General features: G+C 34.9%; 7 protein-coding genes across 8 annotated transcripts; 3 read left to right on the plus strand and 4 right to left on the minus strand.

The window, feature by feature from the left end:
- Positions 1–587: 587 nt before the first annotated feature.
- LOC107012037 (soluble inorganic pyrophosphatase) lies at positions 588–3,800 on the minus strand. 2 transcript variants are annotated; one of them, XM_015211757.2, is made up of 9 exons: positions 3,740–3,800; positions 3,099–3,234; positions 2,863–2,891; positions 2,339–2,404; positions 2,119–2,226; positions 1,935–2,000; positions 1,388–1,508; positions 1,046–1,127; positions 588–944 (listed from the first exon to the last, which is right to left on the minus strand). In XM_015211757.2, exons 2-9 carry the CDS (start codon positions 3,226–3,228, stop codon positions 902–904), a joined length of 645 nt encoding a protein of 214 aa, XP_015067243.1. In that variant the 5' UTR covers positions 3,229–3,234; positions 3,740–3,800; the 3' UTR covers positions 588–901. The 2 variants fall into 2 exon arrangements, with proteins under 2 accessions (XP_015067243.1, XP_015067244.1); XM_015211758.2 differs by lacking the exon at positions 3,740–3,800 and adding an exon at positions 3,341–3,594 and having other exon boundaries at positions 673–944.
- Positions 3,801–5,473: 1,673 nt separating this feature from the next.
- On the minus strand, positions 5,474–9,355 carry LOC107010141. The gene is made up of 10 exons (XM_015209392.2): positions 8,039–9,355; positions 7,783–7,896; positions 6,960–7,137; positions 6,691–6,872; positions 6,423–6,559; positions 6,256–6,351; positions 6,097–6,166; positions 5,934–6,008; positions 5,810–5,855; positions 5,474–5,705 (listed from the first exon to the last, which is right to left on the minus strand). Exons 1-10 carry the CDS (start codon positions 9,353–9,355, stop codon positions 5,641–5,643), a joined length of 2,280 nt encoding a protein of 759 aa, XP_015064878.1. The 3' UTR covers positions 5,474–5,640.
- An 889-nt stretch (positions 9,356–10,244) lies between these two features.
- Positions 10,245–12,348, plus strand: LOC107010142 (pheophytinase, chloroplastic-like). Its single transcript, XM_015209393.1, has 7 exons — positions 10,245–10,332; positions 10,438–10,542; positions 10,631–10,769; positions 10,849–11,019; positions 11,149–11,392; positions 11,571–11,662; positions 12,087–12,348. Exons 1-7 carry the CDS (start codon positions 10,245–10,247, stop codon positions 12,346–12,348), a joined length of 1,101 nt encoding a protein of 366 aa, XP_015064879.1.
- Positions 12,349–13,276: 928 nt separating this feature from the next.
- LOC107011329 (transmembrane protein 53) lies at positions 13,277–15,839 on the plus strand. The gene is made up of 4 exons (XM_015210787.2): positions 13,277–14,024; positions 14,121–14,223; positions 14,897–15,105; positions 15,267–15,839. The coding sequence occupies exons 1-4, from the start codon at positions 13,408–13,410 to the stop codon at positions 15,535–15,537; spliced, it is 1,200 nt and encodes a 399-aa protein (XP_015066273.1). The 5' UTR covers positions 13,277–13,407; the 3' UTR covers positions 15,538–15,839.
- A 1,116-nt stretch (positions 15,840–16,955) lies between these two features.
- On the plus strand, positions 16,956–18,675 carry LOC107011331 (syntaxin-112). Its single transcript, XM_015210789.2, has 2 exons — positions 16,956–17,201; positions 17,524–18,675. The coding sequence occupies exon 2, from the start codon at positions 17,548–17,550 to the stop codon at positions 18,445–18,447; it is 900 nt and encodes a 299-aa protein (XP_015066275.1). The 5' UTR covers positions 16,956–17,201; positions 17,524–17,547; the 3' UTR covers positions 18,448–18,675.
- Positions 18,676–18,738: 63 nt separating this feature from the next.
- Positions 18,739–23,029, minus strand: LOC107011330 (putative glucose-6-phosphate 1-epimerase). Its single transcript, XM_015210788.2, has 10 exons — positions 22,799–23,029; positions 22,486–22,572; positions 21,676–21,786; positions 21,366–21,417; positions 20,946–21,083; positions 20,348–20,446; positions 19,918–20,015; positions 19,424–19,531; positions 19,234–19,315; positions 18,739–18,991 (listed from the first exon to the last, which is right to left on the minus strand). The coding sequence occupies exons 1-10, from the start codon at positions 22,864–22,866 to the stop codon at positions 18,926–18,928; spliced, it is 909 nt and encodes a 302-aa protein (XP_015066274.1). The 5' UTR covers positions 22,867–23,029; the 3' UTR covers positions 18,739–18,925.
- A 547-nt stretch (positions 23,030–23,576) lies between these two features.
- Positions 23,577–26,217, minus strand: LOC107012035 (laccase-11-like). Its single transcript, XM_015211753.2, has 6 exons — positions 25,940–26,217; positions 25,709–25,860; positions 25,378–25,622; positions 25,128–25,256; positions 24,101–25,024; positions 23,577–24,010 (listed from the first exon to the last, which is right to left on the minus strand). Exons 1-6 carry the CDS (start codon positions 26,036–26,038, stop codon positions 23,880–23,882), a joined length of 1,680 nt encoding a protein of 559 aa, XP_015067239.1. The 5' UTR covers positions 26,039–26,217; the 3' UTR covers positions 23,577–23,879.
- Between the last annotated feature and the right edge of the window lie 1,187 nt (positions 26,218–27,404).

Consider the following 27,404-nt stretch of genomic DNA (forward strand, 5'->3'; position numbering starts at 1 on the left):
TCTCCGTGGTGAAATGATAAGAAAGACTAGACTAAAATGATTTGGATATACGAAAAAGAGATACACGAATGGTTTTGTGAGGAGGTGTCAGAGGTAGACATAAGAACTATTTGAGAGGTCACCGAATAGACGTGATACACAACATGATGCCAAATTGAAGGATATGGAAATTGAGGAAGCATTATCAAATTCTATTATTAACAGCTACTCTCCGACTAACAAATTCTATTATTTTTAATTGTTATTCCCTCTATTTTGTCTATCATACTATTTATTGCTGCTCATCACTATATTTTCTTTTCATAACTGATTTTGTGCTGAAGGCCTCTATCAATAACAACCTCTCTACAGTTTCAAATTAGAAATATGATCGAGAACCCACCACCCTCAAGTGGCTGCCATTCTGTTTTGAAGTCTCGCAGCATAAATTATTTGCTATGTAGATAGCAAAAATTCAAGTGAATATATATCTCATGAAGTAGGACAATTTTCTCTCTAATTGTTGTGTAAGGTACCCCATGAATTTTGTAATATCAACGCTCACGCACAGCTTTAAGGTTTTTGGGATGGATATTAAGATAGAGAAGAAGAGAAACAAAATCCAATCAAAACAAGATAGCTAGCAAGTTCAATATGTAGTAAACTTTTGTAGATGCTGAGACTAAGCAAGCATTTTTTCTACAGCACCACCACTGCACATTACCAGTGGTTTTCTTGATGCTTTCTGTTCCACGTCTTTACTGAATTCATGAAAATTGAAAGTTCTACATGCATTTCAAATAGTATTTGATAATACCACATTAAACTAAAGTACGAATATGAAATTCAGGGAGCCATCTTCAACAAGTCAACCGGCTTTTCTGCTTCGATTTTCAGTAGTGACAACAAGTCCTCAACAAGGTCACTTCCTCAAACTTTCCACAATGTAAGAAGCATACAGGTCCCTGTGATCACAACCGTGGAGATGAATATTTTTTGGTTAGGAAAATTGATAACACAAAAGAATAAACAATCTTACAACATGAGATAACTCAAAAGAACTGACATGGAATACTTGATGGCATCTACAGCTGCTTCAGCAGGAAGAAAGTCCTCAACGGCAACTGACTTGTTCTCATTCTTTTTATCTGTTGATAGAGAGTCAAGGATGTATAGCAGAAACAGTAGATACATACCCTAGCAAAGGTTGTCAAAAGCCTTACGATATGCAAACATTGTCTTAAATATATTCTTGACATTTATAAGAAATGGAAATAGACACCCATTGGGGTAACATATAAAGCCAGAATCCTCCATACACATCCAGCAGCCTCAGAGACCTATCAGGATGAATACGGAGTATTTCCTTCTTAAATTAATGCATGACGAAATGCCATATCGAGGATACAGTCTTCAAAAAAGCGCCGGATTTCAGCAAGACGATGAGGAGGAAGCTCTTTGATGTCTGTGTAGTGGCGAAACTCGGGATCATCTGCACACACTGCTATTATCTTGTCATCTTTCTCACCCTGTAACAAAGCATTAATATCTATCAGTTATTCCATATTTTGCTAAAGGACTAGCATTACACTATAGTTGTTGCAATTCACTCACAAAAAAGGGAAATATAACTGTGGTGCCACAATGTCACACACAACCAAGTTATTTGGTTTGCGTCTATTAAAATTCTAATTCTGGTTTCAGTATTCCCTCTCATAGTTTTCTATCAACTGCAACGATGAGAAGTTATCATCACCCTTCATCAAGTTGACAAAGGGAGAAGTTATCAAGTGTTATTGAGCTCTCAAGGTTAAAAATATGTACGCAACAAAACTTAAGGAAATTAAAACTAAACTATCAGATTTTTTATAAGCAAATGTCTTTTTTTTTGTTCAGCAATTTTCAATATCCTAAAGTACATGTGGCAGAAAGTTTACTCGATTGAAAAACCTTACCTGATCAATCATAGGCATCAATCCAATTGCACGAGCACGAAGAAAGGTACTTGGTAACACAGGTTCCTATACAACATATAGGATGGATGTAAGAGTACCTAGGAATAAGGTTACACTGATGCAAGTAATGCTAGATTGGGCCTAAGGAAGATGTGTGTATGTGCATGTGTAAACAAAGACATACCTGCATCAGTACCAAGACGTCCATTGGATCACTGTCTTCACAAAGGGTTCTTGGGATGAAACCATAGTTGTGTGGATAAACAACTGATGAGTACAGTATTCGGTCAACCTTTTAGACACAAGTTGAGCAATTCAGTCAAATGATTATCATAACCATGAAAACTCTTAAATGACTTTCAAAAGGCTGGAAAGAATTAAAGATCACTAGGGTAGAATAGCACCTTTATAAGGCCACTTGCCTTGTCAAGCTCATACTTGACTTTGCTGCCTTTGCCTATTTCAACCACCTGCCAAATAACTCTTTAAGATATAAGTTTGCGTGAAACTTAATGCCATCTGTGTAGTACTTGGGAGTTGGGACTAAATCCCCCGACAAATAATCACAACTATCACAGAGATAATAATGGGTGTGCAAGCCCGTGTGAGATAGCAGGTAGGATGATATCATTAGAATTTTTTTCCTGTATGTGAAACTGCCAATCATTGTAATATATTTCCAGTTGAGAACTGTAGAATATTCAAAGACCACTATTGACTAGATAAACAAAAAGAGTAAACCAGTATAAATATATTGAAACACCTTTGCTATGAACTTAATAAATGATCTTCTGGAAAGAATGAAAATCACTACTAACAAAAAAGAAGTGGACAAATACAGCCAGATAAGAAGGTTATGGTAGTTGGAGTAACTTAAGTACCTTATCAAATAATTACAGAAAAGAATTACTGGCACTTAAACACTTACACAGTTGAAAACTGAAGGTGCACCTGGCCCTGCACGAGCAGAACATCAAACATAAGTACAAAAAGACACCAAGCCCCATACAGTGCAATGTATAACAAGACCATGAAATAACACCCAGACACTGAAATGGATAATCGTATTATACTAATGCTGATTAAAAGCAAATTCACCAAAATAGATTGTCTACTTCTTTTCTTTCGTTTTTCTTGTTACAAGAATTAAATAGCTATTGTTACCAATCTCTAGGTCATGCCATGGATGAGCAGCAATAGATTTTCGTGACATGGAGGAAAGAATTCTTTCATTAAGCGCAACACGGGAGGTTCCTGAGTGTCTTCCAATCGCTTTTCCACTATTTTCAGCCATGTTTAACTGAACAACAAAAAGGAAACCCAACAATTAGCATATATCTAGACGATCGTAATTCAAAGTAATAATGTAATTAAGTAACAAATATGATCAGACTATCAGGACATACAAATCCAGCGCAGGTTGCTAGCAATACAAATTAAATTTTCACAAGCAGAGAAGCGTATTCTTTTTCCCTGTCAGATTACCCTTAACTTGAAGTTAAGGAATTACTAAAGGTACTAAAAGCCACTTTAGAACCCCAAAAAGGCAACAAGAAAAGAAGAAGAAATTGATAGATGGAATGTGGATTCAAAAAGGATGAAGAAAAGAAGATTGCTTGTAAAACCCTTAAAGAAGAGCTGAAAATTAGAAAAGATGGTAGGGTTGGAGTGAAAATAACGCTAACCAATGCCAGGCACAAACAACAAGCCGAAGTAAAACCCACTGGCAAAATCAACCCAGAAAGAAAAATATCAAAAACGAAAACTTCAATAAAGAAGAAAGAATCAAAAGATGAATAACTTACAGAGAGAGATAATGGGCGAAGGAGAAGGACACTGTGCTCAGTGTTAGGGGCAATATATACAACTTTTGCGGTGTGTACGCGTCATATACGTTCACTTACTACCAAAAGTTTCCACTAGTCAGTTAGAGTCAAGTTGCGTCGTCGGATCGTCAAATTGCTTAAATCCAACGGTTGATATGCTTCCATTTATTTATTGTATATAATAAAATAGTATATATTTTTGCCTTTCTTGGGAAATGAATTTTTATAGTAGTAGTAAAAGCAAAGGAACTGTAATAGAAAATGCGAAACCAGAGGACCAATCACTGATTGCCACGCAATTTCTGTATTGATGAAATCGCGTCATTTGATAGAAAAATTAATAATGTAGGACTAGTAATTCATGCGAAACCAGAGGACCAAGACTAAATTTTATATTTTCTTTGTTTATCATTAATTATTATATTTTTTATTTTTAGAATTAAACTATAAAAATTTTCATCAATATTCTAAGATAAATTTTTTCGTCATATTGATATGCAAAAAAATTAAATGTATAATACTTTTCTTATATTTTTAATATCTAAATTTTTTGTTTAAAATATTAAATTAATGCAATTTAATTTAACTTTAAAAATTTGTCAAGTTGACTTTTGAAAAATTTAATATGACAAATAAAAGTAAGACAATTTTCACACGTAGCAAACATAAAATTCATATTTGTATGTTATAGTAAAGTTTGTAAAATCGCTCCATAGCAAACTTATATATGTATAATTCGCTATACATATACAGTTGAAGTGAATTGTATAAAACGAGAAAGAGAGAAATCATATACAATTTGTATTGTATAAAACGAGAAAGCGAGAAAGACAAAATTGAATTGTATAAAACGAGAAAGAGAGAAATTATATACAATTTGAATTTGTATAAAACGAGAAAGAGAGAAAGGCAAAAAGAGACTTGTGCAGGGAATATACAATTGAATCGAATTGTATAAAACGAGAAAGAGAGAAATTATATACAATTTGAATTTTTATAAAACGAGAAAGGCAAAAGAGACTTGGGCAAGAAAATATTTGTATTGTATAATTATAAGTGTATAGGAAGAAGATATACGTATTTGCATGCGTTTATATAATTTTCTCTCGCTTTATACAATTAGAAACACAATTTATACAATTCTATTTTATAAAGCGAGAGAGGCGAGCGACAAGAATAAGCAAGCGAGAGAGGGAGAGTGACGAGCGAGAATATGAAGGAGAGAGGGACTGACAAACAGTTTGCTATGGAACACAAATAAATGAAAGGATAGCGACTATGTTTATTTTAGGGAAAAGGGTCAAAAATACCCCCAACTTTGATTTATTATTTAAATTTACCCTCGCCGTTAAAATAAAATTAATTTTACCTCTCCCGTTACTAAATTTACCAAATTTACCCCTCATTAGACGAATTGAAAAAGCTGAATCTCAATACTCTTTAACTATATAATTTTTCTGAAATATAATTTTATTTAGAGCGATCTTGCACCTCTTGAATAATAAAATTTATAGGTTACATTTTTTTTTGGATGGGATGTCCTAACAAAATAATAAAATTTGTAGGTTAAATTTCTTATTCTTCATTTAAATTACAAATGGAGAGAGGTAAAGTATACTTTAAGTAGAAATGAAAATGACAACATAATTTTATTTTCACAATAGCAGAATGCCCTAGTGCTTATATCACGTAAGGAGCAGATGCATATGAGTCTTGACTCTTGCATCAACATATAAACACAAGATTTATCTGCTAAGAATGGCTGTGTAATCCTGTTATGAACGGCAGAGTGTTTGATAAAAGAAGAAGATTTAATTTGTAGGACCAAAATTTGAGCCTTCTCTCAATCAGACTAGCGCGCGTCCATGTGTAGTCATGAATTATAAAAACTGCTGACGATTGCTCAAACTTTTCCTGTATATGCTCATAAATTTGGCCACAAATTCTGCAATTATACATATGAATCAGTAAAAATACATGTTAGGAGAACTAATGTCACTAAAAAGTCATAGTATAAACATAGTTCAATACTACAGTTTAACGAGTTACCTTCTAATTTTAACAAAGCAGTCGTTCCAAGAGGGAGCCTTTTCTCCTGCAGATCGTCTTGTTGTTACTTGATGAAATTTTAACTTCTCGAATATGTATTTTAACATACAAGTATAGTACTTACATAATAAGCATGCCAGTAATGAATTTCCCTTCTTATACCAGCATCAACTTTCTTAACGAATTCTTCAACTAGTTTCTGCGTTGCATTCAACATAAACATGAAATGATCTTCCTTAGATATTAGTAACTCTTTAAAAATCCTCATTCAAATTTATATACTTTACCAGGAGAATAAGTTTTGGATGCACAAACTCCACCAAAAGTTTTTGGAACTTCCCTCGAACAGAAAATAACCTGATTAAAAATAGACACCTTTACTGTCAACTTTGATATTCTTTAGTTAGAAGAACAACTTTGTTAATTGCTATTTAGAATTTTGATACCTTGTTTGGTTGGGATCAGCGAGAATTTCTGCTGCAAGTTCTGTTACTACTTCTTCCCATCCTATTGAAATCGGTTGGTCTTCAGCAAAAGGATAGCTGTATAAAGTGTGTGGATCAGTAATCCATAAACTAGCAAAGGCATAATCTGTAAAGTATAGTAGTATTACTTGTGTGATTTGCAGGCTTCTAGAGCCATAATTGCTCTTCGCAGGTTTTGCTTTGACTTGGCGGCTATCTTAGCAGCAAACCCCATTGGTAGTTCAAAATCTTCCTTTCTTGCTATCTGAATAAGAACTTCCATGATCTAAGCAATCCAAAATATGAAGTTAGAAGGAAATTCTTGTGTCCGGTTGAAGATATAATGGCCAAAATGACATGTTACATTCATAGCTAATGTTAATTATATTAGAATGTACTTCCTATTTTTACACTTACTTCATGAGTTACAGGAGCTGCAACTTCAAAAACTTTGCTGCGGCTTTTCACCGAGTCAAGTATGGCTACATCATCTTCACAGCAGAGAATGAGCTTGCAAGCATCTGAATAGCAGTCCATTATCCATTTAACTAGGTGCTGTATGTTCTCCGCGGCTTTGTCCACATTATAAAGAACTATAACTGTAAGACTCAGAGTATTTCTTAATTAGGTCAAGACTGAAGTGATTGATGGTTAAAATAGTCTTTTGCTTTGATAGACATGATCACCTTTATAATCAGCCTTCTTATTTACTCTGCTGATTTCAGGGGTCAGTGCATACTCTGAAGTTATTTGCTTAACTAAAGCCATTATCACATATCTAGCATTAGGCTCCAACTGAACGTTGAGCTCGATATGGTGAGGACTTGAGCTTACTGGTACGACAACTTGCAGTGGCCTTGTTTCCTATTAGCAGATAGGGGAAAAGAAGAGGCAAATAGAATGAAATTCCGCAGCATGGAAACAAATTAAATTGCATTTAACACTGCCCATTCACCAAAGTATTGTCTACATAAATCAAGCACTAAACATATGAATCCAGATTCTGTTGAAAATCATGATCTTATAGTCGATTTTGTTGGGCTTTATTTGCCCTAAATTTCTTACCATAAATAGGTTTTCTTTTCAGGAAAAAGTTTTGGATTGACTAATCGTTTTTCTTTTTAGGAAAAGATTTACACCTGCTTATTTTCGGTTATAACAGATTTTATCCTTTTTAAAAATGAAAACTGTATTAAAAAATTGTGCCAAATAGATTACAATTTGATCAAGGGAATGGTGTTTTTGTTGTTGTTTGATTGGAAAATGGAAGTTGAGAAAATTTAAGCAGACTTAGAGCCCTAACTTCCATGATCAACAGAGACTTGTATAAATGAAAATAAATAGCAGAAAATAAATCAAGTCTGAGGTACCTTAATTTGGAAGTATCTCAAATCATGGGATATCTGCGAAACAGAAAAACAAAAGAAAAAACTGGAATATTTTGTACTGATGATGAACCATGAAAATGTAGCATATCTGCATCTTAATTCTAAGTCTGGCTTTGCTTACATTGCAGATAGCATCACCATAGATTTCACGCAAAAAAGCCATCGTGAGTGTTCTCCTTCCAGAACCAGGAGGACCCTTGAATAAGATCTGTGGAATGATTTCACTTGAAGAAACCTAGAAGAAAAGGCATTAGAAAACAAAAGGAAGTTGTGATCTAATTAAGCAGAAAATGTTAAAACAAAATGTCCTAGTGAGTGTATCTTTGTGTGCTTTACCACTTGATTCATCAGAAAAAGGGAGTTTATATCATGTTTACCAGGTCTTTAAGTAGTAAAGCTTCTTGCTTGTGGCAAGTAAATCCCTCTAGTGAATCAGGTTGATGCTTGTCAGCCCAGAAGGGTCTCAAGCTTTGAACTACAGATGCCTTAGCAATTACTAAAGCTTCATCAACCGGACGCCCTTTTTCTGGAGATTCTCTTCTTGACGTGCTGCATGTTCCCTTCTTGAGACAAGAAAACCATGGTTCTGATTGACTCTTTTGCCTGTTCGCGGTGAACTTTTTCATACTTTTGGTCGTCCTTCCACTAGTATCACTCAAATTACTGCTCTGTCTACTTACAAAAGTGCTTGTGCTTATAGTTCTTTGAGTATTACTAGATAAATTTCCTCTTCCACTCTGATTGAAATTACCAGGCGTTTTCACTGATTCAACATTTCTGTCAGTCAGTACCTGAGGCTTTTTATCAAATTTCCTTTCAGTAATCTTCTGCATGTTCAAAGCTTCATAGTCCCGAGAAAAGAAAATATCACCAGGTGAAACAGTTTCTGTGCTTTCAAACATATGATTAGCACCAGTAGTACTTCCAGAAATCTTTGCTTCGGCAATCATTTCATTAAGTTCACCTCCTGTAGGTCCATGCTTATAGGGAGTTTCCCTTTCTTTCCGCGACAAGCTCCTAACTGGCAATTGGGAAGGCGTCTGCGTCTTATTATTTGCTTTTCTTCTCTCCTTGGAAGCATCAAACTTGTGTTGTCTGTCAGGTCTAGGAGCAGAAGCGTACCTGCGATTATAATTTGATTTCTCCCCTAGTCTACTAAGAACATTATTATTACCTTGTGTTTGATTTTGCTTCCTATTTGAATCAGCAAAACTCCTGTCATGATCATCACCAGCATATTTATATGGAGACATATGTCTACGGTTCTCAGATTTTTGAAAAGGACTAACACTTCTATGAGAATATGAATGATCAGGTCTGCGTGGAAATGTGCTAACGCTTCTTGGTAAAACCTTTGGAGAAGAAGGAAATTCACCATCATCAATATCTCTGCGAAGCTTATAAGGAGACTTAGTACTTCTCCTTCGAGCAGAACTTGGAACATTATTAGTTCTCCAGCTCAAATTAAAAGAACTATTGTCCTTTGCTCTCTCAAATCCTACGTTGGGCTCTTCCGGTTCATGTTCTTCAAGATCTATTTCTTTTTCATTCTTTCCGTTTGCTTCCCTGTGTGGACTCTTCTCTAATGTCCAGTCTGTCTCCGTATCTGATGGCTCATAACCACTTCTTCTTTGCCTCATGGTCGACGAGAGTTTCAGTTGTAAAGCTCTGTTATATGTTGAAGCTCCCTCCATTTTAGAAGGTATTTTTCTCTGTAATTAGCTATAATTTGAACAGTAGAAAAATTATAGTAATAATTTTCTGGTCTAAGAGGAAAAAAATACTCATAGGTGGCAATTAGAATCCAACGTATTCTGTGAAGACAACAACATACAGAGAATGGCAACAAAATTGTACCAATAAGATTTTTTTTTTGTGTGTGTGAAAAGCACAAGAAAAGAACAGCTATGGTGTTCAAGATGTAATTAAATAAAATAGGAATATGCTCTTTATTACAGCTTTAAAATTTTATACTACGTGGTCACATAATTTTTAACATGGTATTGAAGTAAACAGATGTTGTGAGTTCAAGTCTCGCTGTAAGTAAATGAAAATGTGTTCTCCATAACCTGTTACAACTTTTTCGATAAGATCATCATAATTCAACATATGATATCACATTGAGTGGAACAGGAATATTCTGAAGTGGGTACCAAAGAGGTGGAGAAATGGCACGAAATATATAGTAAAATATGAAAAGAGCGATGAAGGCAAAGCAGAAACATTGGTGAAAACAATGAGCTGGGGCATATTTAAGACCAGCTAATATGGTATAATAAAGAAATAAGAGTTAGTTTTTAACATTGTGTGCAGCATCTGTAATTTACAAGGATGTTCTGAAACTTCTAAGCGTATTGCCGAGGATGACAACTTGCTAATTTTGTTGTCTCTACATGGAAAAAAATGATTACCTAAATCCCTATCAAGGTCTCACATTGTCTGTGAAAAAGATAAAATAAATTGTCTTTTTTCAGAAAAAGCTCATGAGAATCTTCTAAACTGCCATCAACTTCTAAGTATCACGATCAACTGTTCCCAAAGTTCATAAGATTCTTCAATCCTTCTAGTTGGTAAGTATAATCGATGTCAAGTTCTACTGCCACGATTAGGACACAATGGCTGAATCCAATAGGCAATAAGTTGGCTATACCTGGAAGAAGTAATCATTTTAGTAAGCTTTTCATCTAACCTTACACCAGACCAGTTCTTAACTATTATGTGAAACTCATTGATTTGGGAGTTTTGATCTCTTTCCTCAATTTGTTTTTGTTTGAAGGGGGCAGATGGAAACTAATAAGTAGAAGGAATTTTGCTGTTAATAAAACTGTTGCTACTGGTACTTCGATTATGACCCCATCTGTTGTTGCGGTATCCTCTCAAGGTCAGTTCATCACCCCATTTGTACCTTTGAATTTATTGGTGTCTGTTTATTGTGTGTATGTCTACTTAACAAAGATTGATAGATACAGGCTTGCAGCAATTGCCATTCAAACCGGAGGGATACAACTATTGGAAATGGCGAAGCTACAGAATTCATTATGTGGAGAAAGGGGAAGGGTTTCCAATAGTTTTGATTCATGGATTTGCTTCTTCTTCTTTTCATTGGAGGTAATTCTATAATATTTGTGTTTGTATGGCTTTGAGTTTATTTAAAAGATTTAGTGGGCTTATTTGCATCAAATTTTAGGTATAACATACCAGAACTGGCTAAAAGATACAAGGTTTATGCTTTGGATTTGCTAGGATTTGGCTGGAGTGAAAAGACACTAATAGATTATGATGCCTTGCTTTGGAGAGATCAGGTTGTCGACTTCTTAAAGGAGATAGTTAAACAACCCGCTGTTTTAGTTGGAAACAGGTGAGTTCATTTATTTACCAACTTGTCATTGTAATGAATCTACAAGATGCAATTAGTAGCTTTAATTGGTAGAGCTTCAGTAATATATAAGTAGTATGTAATATGATGACTCTTGTATTATTTAAACAGTCTTGGAGGGTTTACTACTTTGTTAGCAGCAGCAGCACTACCAGATAAAATCAGGGGAGTTTCCTTATTAAATAGTGCAGGACGATTTGGGGATGACGTTAGTACAACTGACAAAACTGAAGAGTCTGCCTTACATAAGTTCATTGTAAAGCCAATGGAGGAAATTTTTCAACGTGTTGTTGTCAGATCAGCTTTCTGGATAACAATGCAACCAGATCAAATTGAAGCTGTACTAAAGAGTGGTGTATGTTCCTTCCTAGCTAAATTTGAACCTTATATCTTCTTGCTATTTGCACGATGCATCAGAAACGGATGGCTGGTTTCTGCATTTGCATTTCATTTGTTATTTAGCCACTACCGCTGATAATCTTGACGAACATTAGATAGAAGAACTAATTCCTTGATGTTTTTCTTGTTTCAAGGTCTACAGAAACCATTCAAATGTGAATGATTACCTCATCAATTCAATTTTAAGGCCTGCAGCTGACCCAAATGCCTATGAAGTTTATTACCGGTATGAATGCAGCTATATAGCCTATTGGTTTTCGCCTCCTTTTGGCAGCTAAAAGTCATTATCATTTTCTTGGTTGGAACACCATTATCTGCCTTATTAGTCTAGAATCTTAATAGAAATCTCCCCACCATTCATATTGAAGTCCTTGACTCTCATGACTCGAGCCTGTTTGACGAGTTTTGTCTTTGGAACTTCAAACTGAGATGGTTCGACTTTTTCCAGCATATGCCAAGAGTGTTTTGCAAATTGATAGAAGTGCAAAGATAATGTTGAGATACTACTAACATTTAGAAGTGTACAAAAGACTAGAGATTTACTACATCTCCTTTGTCAGATACATATACTTTTAAGTTCCAACCTGTTTATGTACCAAAAGTTTAGGCTAAGAAAGTTAGCTAATATTGTCTACTTTGCATTTCTGCAGATTATTAAAACAACTCATGTCAAACCCAACAAAGTACACACTTGACAGTGTTTTGAGCCAACTCTCTTGCCCATTGTTGTTGTTGTGGGGGGACCTAGACCCTTGGGTTCATGATCGTGCAAAGCCAAATCGAATTAAGGATTTCTACCCCAACACATCCCTTGTAAACTTGCAGGCAGGGCATTACCCCCAGGATGAAGTTCCAGAACAAGTGAATAAAGCTTTACTAGATTGGTTGTCAACCTTGGCATCAGAAATTTAGCCTCATTGCTAACATATGCAGTAGAGTATGTTTTATCGAAGTGCACTGCCCTACGATAACAAATTTCATCTTGTTCATTTATCGTTTCCTGAATAGATTGCATAGAAGCCGATCATTTTAAGACACCGAAAGACTGAAGAGATAATTAGACTGAGCCACTGAGGTCTAGTGAAGATAGTAGTTCACCCTTGTTAATGTTAAGTGCTCTCATCTCTCAGCACACTCAGTAAGCCATGAAAGATTGATTTTTTGTTGCTTCACCAAGTTCCTACAATACATAAAATTCTTTACACAATGCTAACGCTAACACATTAAGAAAAATATCCAATTTTGTGGTAGCAATTCGGAAAAAGAAGAAGAAAAAATTGTGATAGCAATAAATAAGATATTTCGCACCTCACACTTTGCCTGACACACTATTCCAAAGAGACTGATATAAATTTTTTTTTTCGGAACCATTTGATCTGAACGTTTTTATTTTATACTTATAAGCATGATTTCAGCAGTGAATCTACTTGATAAAAGAACTAATTTTCAAACGGGATAGAGAAAGATCATGGACATACAAATCCTTAAATCATTTTTCGTTGAGAAAGAACAATTGGATGAAATAAATCTTTTCACACTTGATTACATATGTTGAATTCAAGCCGTGAAAACAGAAGAAATGTATTCTTTCCCTTCAATCAAATCAGTCCAGCACTAAATCTCAAGAAAATAGTAAAAAATAAAATTGGATCCGTTGTGTATATCATGTCAAAAAAAAAAAAAAAATTCTTTGCTTGTGTAGGTAAACATCAGGTAAGGAATTGTTAACTTTACTTGTTCCAAACGCTAAGCACTAAAGCTAAATAAGTTGGATAAAGCAAGTGTCTAATTCATTTCACAACAGTTCATGGATTGTTGTGGTATACGGGTCCTACAATAATGCACAATGTATAAATTTGAAATTATAGTACTCGGACAAACAAGAAGAAAAAAAATACTACTCTCATTTCTCTCGGTACAAATAGCATCACCTGTAAGCAAAAAACCAAAGTCGCAAATCCTCCTCATTCAATGGAAGCCTCTGTCAGACTACTCACTTGTTCTAATCGCCACCATGTCTCCGCTTCTCTCTTCCTCAAACTCAACCACAAGCCCCTTCCTTCATTTCGAACCCCTTCACTTTCTTCTCACCCAAAGAATCGCCCCCGCATTTTCTTATCACATCGCAATCCCTCATCCCCACTTTCTTCTCCATTTGGGTTTTCGAAAAAACCCTTCCCATCGCAATTCTTGAATCCCATCTTATCCAGCGATCGTTTTGCTCGAATAGTATCTGGTACCCAAGATAAATTATTCAATTGGCATTTTGCTGCTGGCAGTGAAAAGGGTAATGAAATTGGGGCAATACCCAAAGAAGGCCCAATTGTGACGGTTGTGATGTTGGGTTGGCTCGGGTCAAAGCCGAAACATTTGAGGAGGTATATCGACTTGTATAACTCTAAGGGTATTCACGCTCTAACATTTGTTGCTTCTGTGAAAGATGTTCTTTCTTTCGATCTTGGCAAGAAATTGGAAGAGAGGATTGCTGTATTGGCAAATGAGCTTGCTTTGTGGTTGTCGGAATCCGATAAGGATGGTCGTGAACGGTGTTTGATTTTTCACACCTTCAGTAATACCGGTTGGCTTGCGTAGGTTGATTAATGGGACTTCAAATATTGATCATGCTAAAGTTATTTGTAATTTTTAGCTGTTCTTACCTTTATTAGTATTTGTTTCTGTTGCAGTTATGGTGCTATTCTTGAGAATCTGAAAAATAGACAGGATTTGTTGGAAAAGATCAAGGGTTGTGTCGTGGATTCCGGTGGTGATCCAGATATAAGCCCTAAGGTTGTTTTTTTTACCTCATCCTACCATCACTTCCCTTTATCTGATGCTTTATAGGATAGCATTCAGCTGCTTTTGATGCTATCCATTTGGTTGAACCTTAATTACTCTTTTTTCTAAAATTGATTTTGGTTTAGTAAAATGTAACTATGGATTCATCGTTATACCAAGGGTTCTTTGTTCACTAATCAACATACGAATACCTGAAAAGTTTTTGACTTTTCTCATTGCAAAGGAAATGGTTTGGGTATGGAATGTGTTTCATACTGTTTAAGTTATCATAGAAATTTCAATTTAAAGATGATAGTTTCTATTGTAACAACCTCTTGGTTGGGTATAGCCAGGACACAAGCCTCTTTAAATATTCTTTGAGATTTCAGCATTGCTCTTTGCCATTGTCTTTCTTTGATAGGTTGAACTATTTGATGGAGTTTTTCTCACAACTTGGGGAAATTCCATTCCAAGAATGCTTGGCAATTTTTTCTCTTCTTTTTGTGGGGGAATTCTGTTCTTTTCATTTTGGAAGATTCTTTGTTCTTCTGGTGCACTTTTTCATTCTTTCCTATTAAAAAACGCACTGCATTATTTTCGCTCTTGTTGTATAGTGTTGATTCTGATCCTACAGAATTGAGTAATGAGGAAAGTTGTATGGTAATTCAGTCTTAACTGCTTGCAGGTCTGGGCAGCCGGATTTACTGCAGCCATGCTGAAGAAGCGTAGCTCCTTTGCATATTCTTCAGTAGAAGCTGGAGAAGGAAATGAAGTGGAACGTCCGTTAACCTTGGGAAACATTCAAACTAAGGGAGCCATGATGATGGAAACCGTTCTTTTTGCAACTCTTGAGAAGCTTTTCTCGTTGCTTCTTAATTTGCCTGATGTTAATGAGTAAGCAGTACAACATGTTATGTTCTTTTTGTTTACTTATCAATTAGGAAATAGTTCAGAGAAATATGGTTTGCAGTAAGTATTCAGCTATTGATTAGAAGGTTTGGTCTATTGAAAAAGTTCATAGATACTTCTAATTATTGGTTATTTCCAATTTACAGACGGCTGACGAAGATAATTACTGTCCTTGTCAAGAACCAGCCTTCCTGTCCTCAGCTATATCTTTACAGTACAGCTGACAAGGTCATTCCAATTCAGTCAGTTGAATCTTTTATTCAAGAGCAGAGGAAAAGTGGGAGAGAGGTTCACTCTTTCAACTTTGGCTCTTCTCCTCATGTAGATCATTACCGAACTTTTCCAGACAAATATGTATCTGTATTACAGAAATTTCTCCAAGAATGTACACTCATACCCAAAGGGAAAAGACGTTAATAGATCAAAGGAGTTGAGGGTGATTAACCATTCCTCGTAGTCGTTATTGAATTGCTTTAATTGGGGCAATGTATCTTAAGAGTTGCAAACTAGTCTTGTGTTAAGTGCTGTCAATTGCTACTCAGGCAGTAACATTCTGCAATGAGGAGGCTTTGCTGCAAGTGGACTGGTAGTAGTTGCAAATTGGTCCAAAGTAGACTTACATCTCCAGCCAATGTTTTCTAATAACATGAGGAAGGAAGTCTTTATTTGTGTTCTATTTAATTTTTAAAAGTGAGCATGTTGTTTCGTCGTTTGCATAATTTCTACAGATGCTTCTACTTTCATCCACGGATTTAGCTAGCATTTGGTAATAGATTACTTAGTTACAGTGAAGTTTGGATTGAACTTGGTATTGTGTTTGGTAAACACGAAACATGGCTTATACTAGCAAGTCTTAGAAACTATCAACTATATCCAACATTACCAAACAAACATGTTTGTTAATCTCAAATTATGCAGTACCTTCATTGATTATGATCATTATTATTAGCACACACATCATAACCCAAATCCTATATATAGATAGATTTTTTTATTCAGTAGAAATATTAATATTTTTATAATGAACTAGGTTATCCATTATCCTAAAATCACAATATGATGTTTTAATAACAACTACTACTAAAACAATTACTAGCTACTATAATTTGTCAAATTTTACAATTAATTACAAAGATTCATTAGTGCAAAACAAAAACTAATACTCCATCCATTCCTGTGGCTTTTTGGATTTCAAAATTCAAACAAATCTAATTTTTATCATAAATTTTTCATACATCTTTTAAATATTTTGAATTGTCAATTATTGTGATTTATAGTATTTTTTACATAGTAATATGTATTTTAAAAAAATTAAAAAATTTATACGTGTATTATCGATCAAACTTACACTGTTTGATTTTTAAAAAAAGAAAAATATCATATTGGGACAGGGGAGTAATAACAGACTAACCGTACAAAAAAGTTTTAATTTTTAAAAGAATATAAAATATAATAATTCGGAGCAAGTTTTAAAATTTTATAATAGTTCAACAGCTATATCTTGGGTCAAAAAGAGGTCTAAAATAGAATTTGACATTTAAAGATTTGATTTACAAAATCTCCGTAAAAAAGAAATAGATAAATTCTATAATCAAATAAATATTTGACTATCTTGTTTAAAGAGTTTTTTTTTTTTTAAATTTATGGTCAAACAAAATCTTAACATCTTTATTAATGCATTTCATCATATCAAAAGTAGACATTCAAACTCCACCCATCTTTTTTTTTTCTTTTTCACAAATCTACCAACAACATTTTATACCTATAATAAATTAATCTTTAATTGAAACAATTTTTTTAAAAACCAATAATATTTAAGATGAATTTACTTAGGTGTTAAAACAATAAATAAAAAAAAACATTTTTCGCACTTCATGGTTGGGTTACTAACCGTAACCGCCTTAAGCGGAACATCAATATAAACGGCTACTTCTCACTATCTCTGCCTTATGAAACTTTGAAATATTTCAAACTTCTCAGAATCCCTCTTTCCCCCTCCCAAACAGTACCAAGAAGAAGACAGGCACCATCATCATCAAGAAGACGAAGAAGAAGAAGAACGCAAAGCTCTTCAAAATTGGGTAATACCCCCTCTTCAGTTCAATCGAGATTTTTAGTGAAAAAATCTCTTCTTCAATTCACTCGTTTCATTCTTATCTATCTCTTCCTGCTTTATTCATGTTTCTTGGTGTTCAATTTCATATTCAATCGGGTAAATTGCCATCTCCAACAGAAGGGTAGAAATCTTTTCTTGCATTCAGTTACTTCCTCTGTTTTCTTGTTTTTATTGGTGTTGAATTTCATAACAAATTGTCATCTTGTGGGAAAGGGTAGAGAAATCTTTTCTTGAAAACTTATCTGTTTTCTTGGTGTATTTGTTAAGCTGTTCTTGACTAATTGCAGAATATTCAGTAAACTGGAGTGAAGATGAATGATCTCATGACGAAATCGTTCTTAAGTTATATGGAATTGAAGAAACAAGCCCATCTGGATCTTGAAACAGAGAGGGATTTGGAGATGGGCCAACTCAGCCGCACAGATGAAGACAATCTTTCCAACTTCTTCCGTGAAATCGAGGCAGTGAAGGGTGATATTCAAGAGATAACTAATCTCTTGATGGATCTTCAAAATCTGAATGAGGAGACAAAAACTACTCACGGTCCCAAAGTTCTTCGTGGCATTAGAGACAGAATGGATTCTGACATGGTCTCTGTCCTTCGCAAAGCCAAGATTGTCAAGGCAAAACTTGAAGCACTTGACAAATCAAATGTGGGGAATCGCAAATTATCAGTGCCATATGCACAAGGCTCTGTGGTTGATCGAACCAGAGTTAACATGACTAATGGATTGAGGGTCAAGCTTAGGGACATCATGAATGATTTTCAGGCTTTGAGAGAAAAGATCTTGTCAGATTACAAAGACTGCCTCAGAAGAAGATATTACAACGAGACGGGGAAGGAGCCAACCGAGGAAGTGATTGAGAAGATGGTTTCAGGAGAAAGCGGAAAAGTTCAAATATTTGCAGCAAAAACAGAGATGAATCTTGATGACAAAGATAGGCACGAGGCTGTAATGGACATAAAGAAGAGCCTGGACAAACTTCATCAAGTGTTTCTTGATATGGCTGTTCTAGTTGAGACTCAAGGTGAACAGATTGATGACATTGAGCATAATATGGCCATTGCTGGAAGCTTCATCAGTGGTGGAACCAACAGTCTTTTCTATGCTAAGCAGCAGCAGAAGAAGGGAAGGGCATGGATATGTTGGGTATGGGCTGTGGTATTGATCATTTTGGTTGTCTGCTTAATTGCTACATTGAGCTCTTGATAGCACTTGAAAATACAATGTCATTTCATTTTAGTTTCGGCTCTGTTATTCTTCTCATTAGGCCTTTCTGGACTCGAGTATTTACCATTCTTAGAGATAGTTAGAAATGTTTTGAATGCTACAATCATAATGTACGATTCATTTCATATTGAATCATAAAACAGGAACTAGCATTTCTTTTACCTACTACTTTTTCCTGTTCAATTATAAATCTTGGATAATTCAGCTTATGCATTTTGCAGCTTCATACCGTTTATCTTGTACAATTAGGATTTTGCAATGCAGAGAAGATTGATGGGTGAGAAGATGAAAATATCACCTAACACTCTCAACTGCTATGAAATGCAGGTCATGTTAGATACAACATTATTCTTTATTTTGTATAGCCATTTTCAATCATTTTCTCAAGTGAGTCTTTTAAATTGAAAAGCAGGGGAGGGTTTCTCCAAAAAGTTGATTTCTCTTCCGGGAGGTATCTTTAAGCAACAGTTAGATGTTGTACAGCCGTCCAAGATTGCTCTGGTTCAAGCTGAACTGTTCCAATCTGATATGAACCAAAGGAAAACACACCAAAAAATGATATAAATTGCTTATTAGGTCAAGCATTTGAATCTTCTCAACCACAAGTAAGAGGAAAGACCACATAATTCAACAGACAATAGGATATTTGTCAGCAATTTGATCAAATGTATGAAGAGATCACACGCGGCACCTCAAAGTAAATGGGACACAGAAATCTAATCACACGCGTCAATTTAGAAATACAGAGAGATTCATTGTAAATACCTTGGCATTTTCAACACAAACAAAATCTTTATAGCTTTGTTCCATGGTCAAATGAGGGTTCCATAGAACAGCATCAGACCAACTGCACATACAAAACACAAGCAACTTGCTAAATTAGACAACTAGGGAGGCTAGATAGTTCTTTTAATAAACTCCATCACGGCAATGTGTCTGGGTACTAGTAACTCACTTGGTGTTTTTGATAGATATCTTATCACCCAAGCCATTATCTAGTTGTAACTCATTAGGTGCATCAAGATAAACACAGTCCACAAATCCAGGAAATGTCACCACATCTCTGAAACAGGTAAAATAATCAGAATGAGGATTAGGTTCTTGAGAGAATGATCTATATGCATGTACTAGAATCGTAACATTCCTTAGATTTCCTTGACGACAAAATAGTGCTTAAGTATAAGTACTTCAGAATTCTAGAAATATGGGTTGGTTTTAGGCAATATGTGAGTATTTGTATGTGCATTAATGATTTTCATAGTTTATCATTAAGAGTATTAACCTGGCTCGTGATGACAAAAATATAAAGCCCAACCAGACATCTCCCAGAGACATACGTTTGCGGAGAATAAAAATTTTCAATTGCAGTCACGAATTCTTTAAGATAATAAGTATGTTCTGGGAGAAGAGAATGATGATTTCTTGATATATTTGAGATCTCATACTGACCTTTCCTCTTTTCCCTCGACAGGGTTTGTGGGATCAGGAACCTTGTTTAGAGTTTTGCAACCTTTTAAACCACTAACTGATGCACCTGTTACAGAAGCCTGAAGAAGAGAATATTAGATGATAAAATATTCTCTTTTTAGTGGATAACAATTTCAACAATGATCAAGAATCAATTTTACCCCAAAGATTATGAAATTCTAAAGGAAATGAGTTAGCCTACATCAACCATGGAGCCAAAATGCTTGAGGTAAAAGAAAAAAGAAAAGGAACAAGTGAGGCCTATTTGACTTGAAGAGTGAGACAGCAGAACAGGATTATTTATTAGCATACAGTTGGTCAGGTCTTGAATCCCTGATAAATTTTAGGAGTTTTAGGAGATGCACCCAAACTATGGAAATTTCCAAGCACAAGTTGCCAGAGAAATACTTACGCTGAAGTAAGTATGCAGTGCAGTAGTGAATGAAAATGGTTTGTTGTCAGTATTTTTAACTGTGAGTTCCGTTGACAGGGTCTTCTTATCAAGAGTGATCTGCAAGCAATTGCAAAATGAGAAATTAGAAGTTTTATCATGTACCACACGTGAATCATGATCAAAAGAATCCTTCCTTGTAACTATGAGAGAGCGGAAGGTATATCATAGACATCTATCAAATCAAATAGGTACTTTACCAAGGTATGTAAATGAGAGTCCTTTATCAAATTTCTCTATAACAAAAAGTCACATACCAATTATAGGTCTTGGATTTGAAAGTTGTGGGCTAATATATGTCGGGAAAGGGGGGATTAGCACATTCTATGTAGTTACTTTAGAAAAGTTACAAATTAACATAGTCAAATATTATTAGCAGATGCAAAGGTAGCTGGGCATTCCCCCTATAGATCTGCCATTAGCTTTCACCCTTCGTTTACTCAAACAGGTATTCGTCCAGTTTAGCTGTCTGTTACTGTAATTAGCTACAGAAGTGATATTAGAAACTAGTTCAAAATTTTGAATGGAAAGGCGAAAGATAAATATGTACTACTCAAACCTTGTAAAGAGCATGGAAACTATAATCCCACATTGCACGGCTATAAGGCCCATCCCTTAGCTCCACAGTAACAACAGGTTTCTCCTCCACACTTTCAGAGCTAACAAGGGACCAATTCATGTTCCTTCCAAATCCGTGCTGTCAACCAGATGAGCATATATTTAAGACTCAAAACCAACATTCAGAAACTGATCGGATAGCATGAAATATTCAAGAATAAGTTAAGGTATTGCGCATCACACAATTACCAATTGAACTGTAAGTAGAGATATAACTATTTTTCTAGTATGTAGCTAAGGGATAGAGATATAACTGTCACTTGATGCTTTTGTAAAGGAGTTGCTTCTCAATAAAGAAATGCAACCTCTCTAACTTTAAGAAGTCTAAACTATATACATTGAAACATGAGAAGTAATTTACCTGCTGGATTGGGCCAGGTCCAAATTGTGGGAAACAATGTGGTATTCCTCCACTGTACAATGTAAAATAGTTAGTAAGGAAGGTGATGTAACCTCTTAAGTTCTTTCCAATTTTAAATTTTGAAAGATAGTAGAAGATTGATAATACTGCAGCTTTAACAAAAGTAAGGAAAAACGCTTCTAGTCAGGTGAATTGTAAATAATCAAACATGCTTTACTGTGTTGAGGAAGAGGAAAGCTTAAGTTTTAGCTGTTTAGAAGAGCAAATATAACTGTGACCAAATTCTAAATCTTGAAAACTGGCTGATGACCTGATTGGTTTCTGACCATTGAATACAGCATCTGGTCGAACAAAAAGTAGATCTTTACTGTCTACTTTCCAAGATGTGACACAAGCTCCAAATAGATATAGCTCAGCCTCACTGCAAAATGAAGGAAAGAAGGCTTTTAGCCAATCGACCACATAAGCCAACTTTCAGGTAAGTACCCAGGAACAATTTTGACGAGCCTATTCAATATCTCTACATAGTAAAAACCCAGTGTTTTGAACTTGTAAAGCTATAGGAAGTATGAATTGCTGCATTACTCAAGAAATGATATTGCCATCGGAATGTCTAATGCAGTACCACTAATATCACTGATAAACAGCTCATAGCATCATCAGACATCACTTTTGTTTCTAGAGAATTTAGCTATTGGTCCAGATCGGGATCAGTTCAACATGAAGAACTTGGAAGATCTTCCCCACCCACCTCATTACATAATCCATCAGTGAGAAAGTATGTCCCTTTCCTGTTTTGGCAACTCTTTAATTCTAACTTTCCGTATGTCATATTTAAGACCAAAAATTAAAGAGTATTTTAGTACGTTCTACCTTTCATTAGTTTAAGACCACAAGATTCAAAAATCACTTTTACTAACAAATTGGAACCAAGGTAGTAATATTTAATCCTTTAAGATTAGATCTTTTCTGCAAAATGCAGTACCATTAAGATATCAGATTAAGGTTCAATATCAAACAGCCTACTTTTGCTACAACTATTTCTTACAATCCTACTTGTTATCCAACAAATTTACCAGCATAGCACCAGAATCATCAATTTTAAAAACTAAGAATATACCTTCCATGAGGAGAAGTCAAAACGACCTTGGGTAAATTCCCCAACCCTTCAGTAGATTTCACACTTGCAAATGCCATTCCTGAATATCTGTGACCAACCGCAACCCGTCAATTCAGCCAATTTCTCATCAAACACAAAACCCCACATAAAAAGATCGCATTTTTCAAGACTTGGAACCAAAAAAAGGCTTAAATCTTTGAAGAATTATTCACTAGTCTGGGAGCAGAAAATTGATTGATAAATGGGTGAAATGAAAGAAGAAGACATACCCAAAAATTATGATAGAGAGATGAAAAATGAAAGTGAAACTCACCGATTGACTCGCCGAAATTTTGAGGAGGTTAAGGGAGAGCAAGACCAGGTCATAGACAATGCTGCCATCTTCTATTTGATGGCAAAATTACTAAGGATTTGCAAAAAGTAAGTCTTTTTTGCTTTCAACTGAAGTTCTCTTTTTATTGCTCTGTGCAGTCCTTGTTGTCCACTGAACTACTTAAACTGGATATTGTGCCTCTACAATAAGTTCGAATATCCTTTTTTTTTTCTTTTGCTTTTATTGTTTTGAATAATTATTGAAGAAATTGGCTTTAAAGAAAAGTAATCCCAATAGACCATAATTGTAAGCCAATTTTTTCTATTTATAGTTGAATATTTGTTTAGTTGTCTGTCATAATTTTTCACCCATTTTAATGCTTGTGTTCTTAAGACTCTGGTTGCAAATTATTTTTCAAAAGCCAAAGTCCTAAACTTTATCTCCCAAACCCATCAAATGCCATCTAGAAAATTAAAAACAAAGTAGCTAGGATGTCCTTTTCTGTTGTAAGTAGCTAGGATGTGTGGTTATATGAGTTTCGACATATACTTCAAAGTGTTTTCTTGGTTTTGGCGCTTGCATTTTTTTACATGGAGTAATCGAAATATTTTAGGACTTCTCTTTAGCCATAGGTTTCCAGGTGCTTAACTGGATTATTTCAGGTTTACTATAGTTGATAAATCTAAATGGTAATATTTGGTATCGTGATAAAAACATTAATGACTGATTGCACGACTTGAATCTTCGTCATATAGGTTAGATAGAGACAAATCAAAAGCAAGTATAAACAAACGTATTTCAATTCAATGATAAATATCAAACAAATTAGCAAAGTTCATGAAAACACAATCCAAATTGACAACAAAAGAAAAAAAAAACACAATTGAAAACCACATTTTTTTGTGTGGAAGTTTATGACAGCTCAAATTACAAACGAATTCCTTTAATTTTCTGGATGGAAACTCCTTTCTAAATTTGTATGATCCTCAAAGCCTTTGCTTCCTTAGCTTATGGTGCATGAAGAGAATTGAAAACCTGCACAAAAAATCCATTTGTACAGAAAACAGAAAGCCTTGTGAAGTTAGCAAGTTGGAAGATCCTTTGGTGGAGGCAGAACATTATGATCTGATCCTGGTCCATCTTCCACTAAAAATGCTGTTTTCAGTCCCCAGCCTGTATGCAACTCCAGATGACAGTGGAAAAACCAGACCCCTTCATACAAAATTGGATATGTAAAGAAAAAGTTTTGAAACAATAGCAAAAAGTTCATTTACTAAACTTGGTTGAAAACTAGCTAGGTACCTGGATTATCAGCCCTGAATCGAATAGCAGTCCAACCGCCAGTAGGAACACCAACAGTATTTCTTTCTATAGGATCGATCAAGTTATACTCTGCTGGATCTTTTTTGGGGTCAAAATTTCCTACCCCAGTTCCAACCACAAAGAAGTTATAGCCATGGAGATGGAAAGGATGTGACTCCACCGATAACAAGTTGGTGTCTTGAATTACTATTTCAACTGTGGAATTGAAAGCAATTTTACTGATCCTAGTGCCTACATTTGTCCTTAGGTTGGCTGTAAGGGGTGCCCCTGTAAAATTGAATGGAGTAGGTGGTTTGTCTGGGAAATCTGGAGTGTATACACCCTTAATGTTGAAGTAATGAGACTGAAGAAGTGCAGTTTGTGGCATGATAAAGGAAATGTTGTTCAGAGATGCTGTAAGCCTAGTTCCATTTAGACAGGTGGGACAAGGATTAATTCCTAGGCCAACTGTAAACAAGAGGTGTCGATCAACATTTAGGGGAACGTTTGCTGGATATTTGGGAGTATTTAGGCTTTTGAGTTTAGAGTTATAGCTCAAAGCAAAGTCTGAGTCATTTTGTGCAGGCAAGGTAGGAAGTTTTGGCAGCACCGTTTCTGGGATTCCCTTGTACTGGAATATAGCAGTGGCAGTCTTGTTATCCACACTGATTGGAGCATCCATGAAGGCCCTTGCAGCCATGAAGTATCTTCCTGGAACTTGGTTGGCGCGAACCAGAACATTTGTAGTCTGGCCTGGTGCAATTAGAATTGCGTCTGTGGTGAACGGTTTCGTGTAGACTGCATCAATTTCTACCACTGTGAAGGTATGGTTAGCCAGGGCAAAAAAGAGCTCATCATTGAGAGCAGCATTGACAATTCTCAACAGGTATGTCTTTCCTTTTTCAACTTCCATGGCAAAAGTATCTGAAAAAGAAATTCAAACATTGGATTATGTTGGAAGCAAATACTCTTAACAACCATATATGATTGAAATACTCCACTCAATATCAAAATCTTCCATTCTTACGTTTCTCTGAACATGGAAAAAGAGGCCCTGGCTTTCCATTGATCGTGTGAGCATCAGACATATTAGGAGGAATACCCAATGCATTTCCTTGTTTCTCAACTGCTTCAACATCAGCATTCCACCATTCCCCTGCATCACAATCGCATAGAAGCATTGCTGTCATTTAATTTCTTTCATTCTTTGCTATAAGAGAAGTTCAAGAAATTATGGTGGTGAAATTCTATGTATATTAACGAGTGCCAACGCTCACCTAGTACGAGTACTTCTTCCCTATCTGGTTGAGGAAAAGGGAAGGGAGTTCCTTGTTGTGGCATGATCACTATTGCACCATAGACAGTTGCCCTTAGCCAAAGAATATGTGCATGCCACCATAAGGTTCCTCTTTGTCCTGTTACATTGAAATCATAAACATAGCTATTTCCTGTCTGGATAGGGCATTGAGTTATGTAAGCTGGACCGTCTGCCCAACCATTACGATATTGTTTCAAACCATGCCTACAAGAATCAGAACAAAAACATTCTGTTTCAGCATCTGAAAGTTGAGAGACTTCCATTTTCATCTACTTCTAATTTTATCTTACCAATGGATGGACAAGTTATATTGTACATAGTTAGTAACATTTATTTGAACTCTATCTCCTTCTCTAGCATATATAGTTGGCCCTGGAAATCCGCCATTTACTGTAACCATCTGTTTTGCATTGCACAATCTGCTCACATTTGACAATTTCACCTGTAAACCACAAAAAGTTTACCATGATGAAAAGAAATCAACCATAAGTAAACAAAATTCAAATATTAAAAGCACTAACATCAAATTGATATTTCTTAAGGGCAGCCTCAACAGGTAGACAAATGAAACAGAGAAATCCAAAGACAAGTAAGCCTAAAAAACTTGTCAGCTTTGCCATTTCCTTAATTGGCTTAGAAACTCTATGACAAGTATGTGGAATGGGATAAGACTAAGCATATTTATACAAGGGAAATGGCATATAAGTTGTTAAGGGAAAAGGAAGTTGTAAGAGAGATATATTAGGTACATAAAGTATTTGAATTTGCTGTAGTGCTGTTACTGCAAAGCCTTTAAGCAATACAAAGATGTAGACATTTTTAAAGCCATTGACTGACGTAGAGGCTAAATTCAAAATCCACCACATTCAAGCTAACAAAAATATAAATTAGTTTTATGAACTTTACCTTAACGGTAAAGAAAACAAGTTTGCCCAGCTATAAGAAGGTGCATGTTAATTAGAATGTAGGTATATTTTTGACGGCAGTTTTATTGGTTGGTCAAAAAAATAGTATATTGATTTAGACATAGGAAAAAAAGAAATTATTATAATATTACTAAAATAAATAAATGTTCGTTGTGCTATTGTAGTCATGTAAACCTACTATGAATATCACCATTTTCATATGTTTTTATGGCTAATTTTATTATCTATGACACTGAAATAGCACCTTCATTCATTAGAATTTTCTATAGATTTACTCTTCTCTCAACAAGCTGCTTTACTCAACTTTTTTTTCTTGCATGGTATGTTAACTAAAAAAATATAATTTTAATAACTCAGAATGGTAATTGAGGGACTTAAGCACTTTAATGGCTTAAAATCAAAAATAAATCAGAGCTCTTAAATTTTTGAATAATAATAATACTTTTTTTTATTTAAAATCTATTATTCTAGTTTTCTTTTAAGATGCAAAGTGTTTGGAAATACATATCTTAAAAAACTATTTTGAGATGCAAAGTTGTTTTCTTTTTTTTTATATATGAAAAAATATTTTGTTTTGTAAATAGTACTTTCTCCATTTCAATTTATTTGTCTAATTTCGACTTGACATAGAGTTTGAAGTTTAATAAGAAATAGTAATATTTTTTAAATCGTATAGTCTTAAAATAAAGATTAAAACTAACTGTATAATTTTTTTCTAATTTTTAAGAGTAGTTGTAATAATCTTACTATTGTTAAATAGAATCTTTAAATTTGGAGGCCTAAAGTAAGGGGTTGTTTGGTTACTGGTTAGAGTTATGCAGGTATTAGCTATGCAGGGTTTAGTTATGCAGGTATTAATTATGCAGAGTTTAATTATGCAGGTATTAGTTATGCAGGGTTTAGTTATACAAGTATTAGTTATGCAGGGTTTAGTTATGCAGGGTTTAGTTATGCAGGTATTAATTATGTCGGGTTTAGAGATTACAATACATGAATTATTAAGTATTGAATATTAAACTTGTTGTAAATTTTTAATATATATTATTTACAAAATAATAAT

The sequence above is a fragment of the Solanum pennellii genome, chromosome 2 (assembly GCF_001406875.1).
Source record: "Solanum pennellii chromosome 2, SPENNV200".
NCBI classification, from domain to species: Eukaryota; Viridiplantae; Streptophyta; class Magnoliopsida; order Solanales; family Solanaceae; genus Solanum; species Solanum pennellii.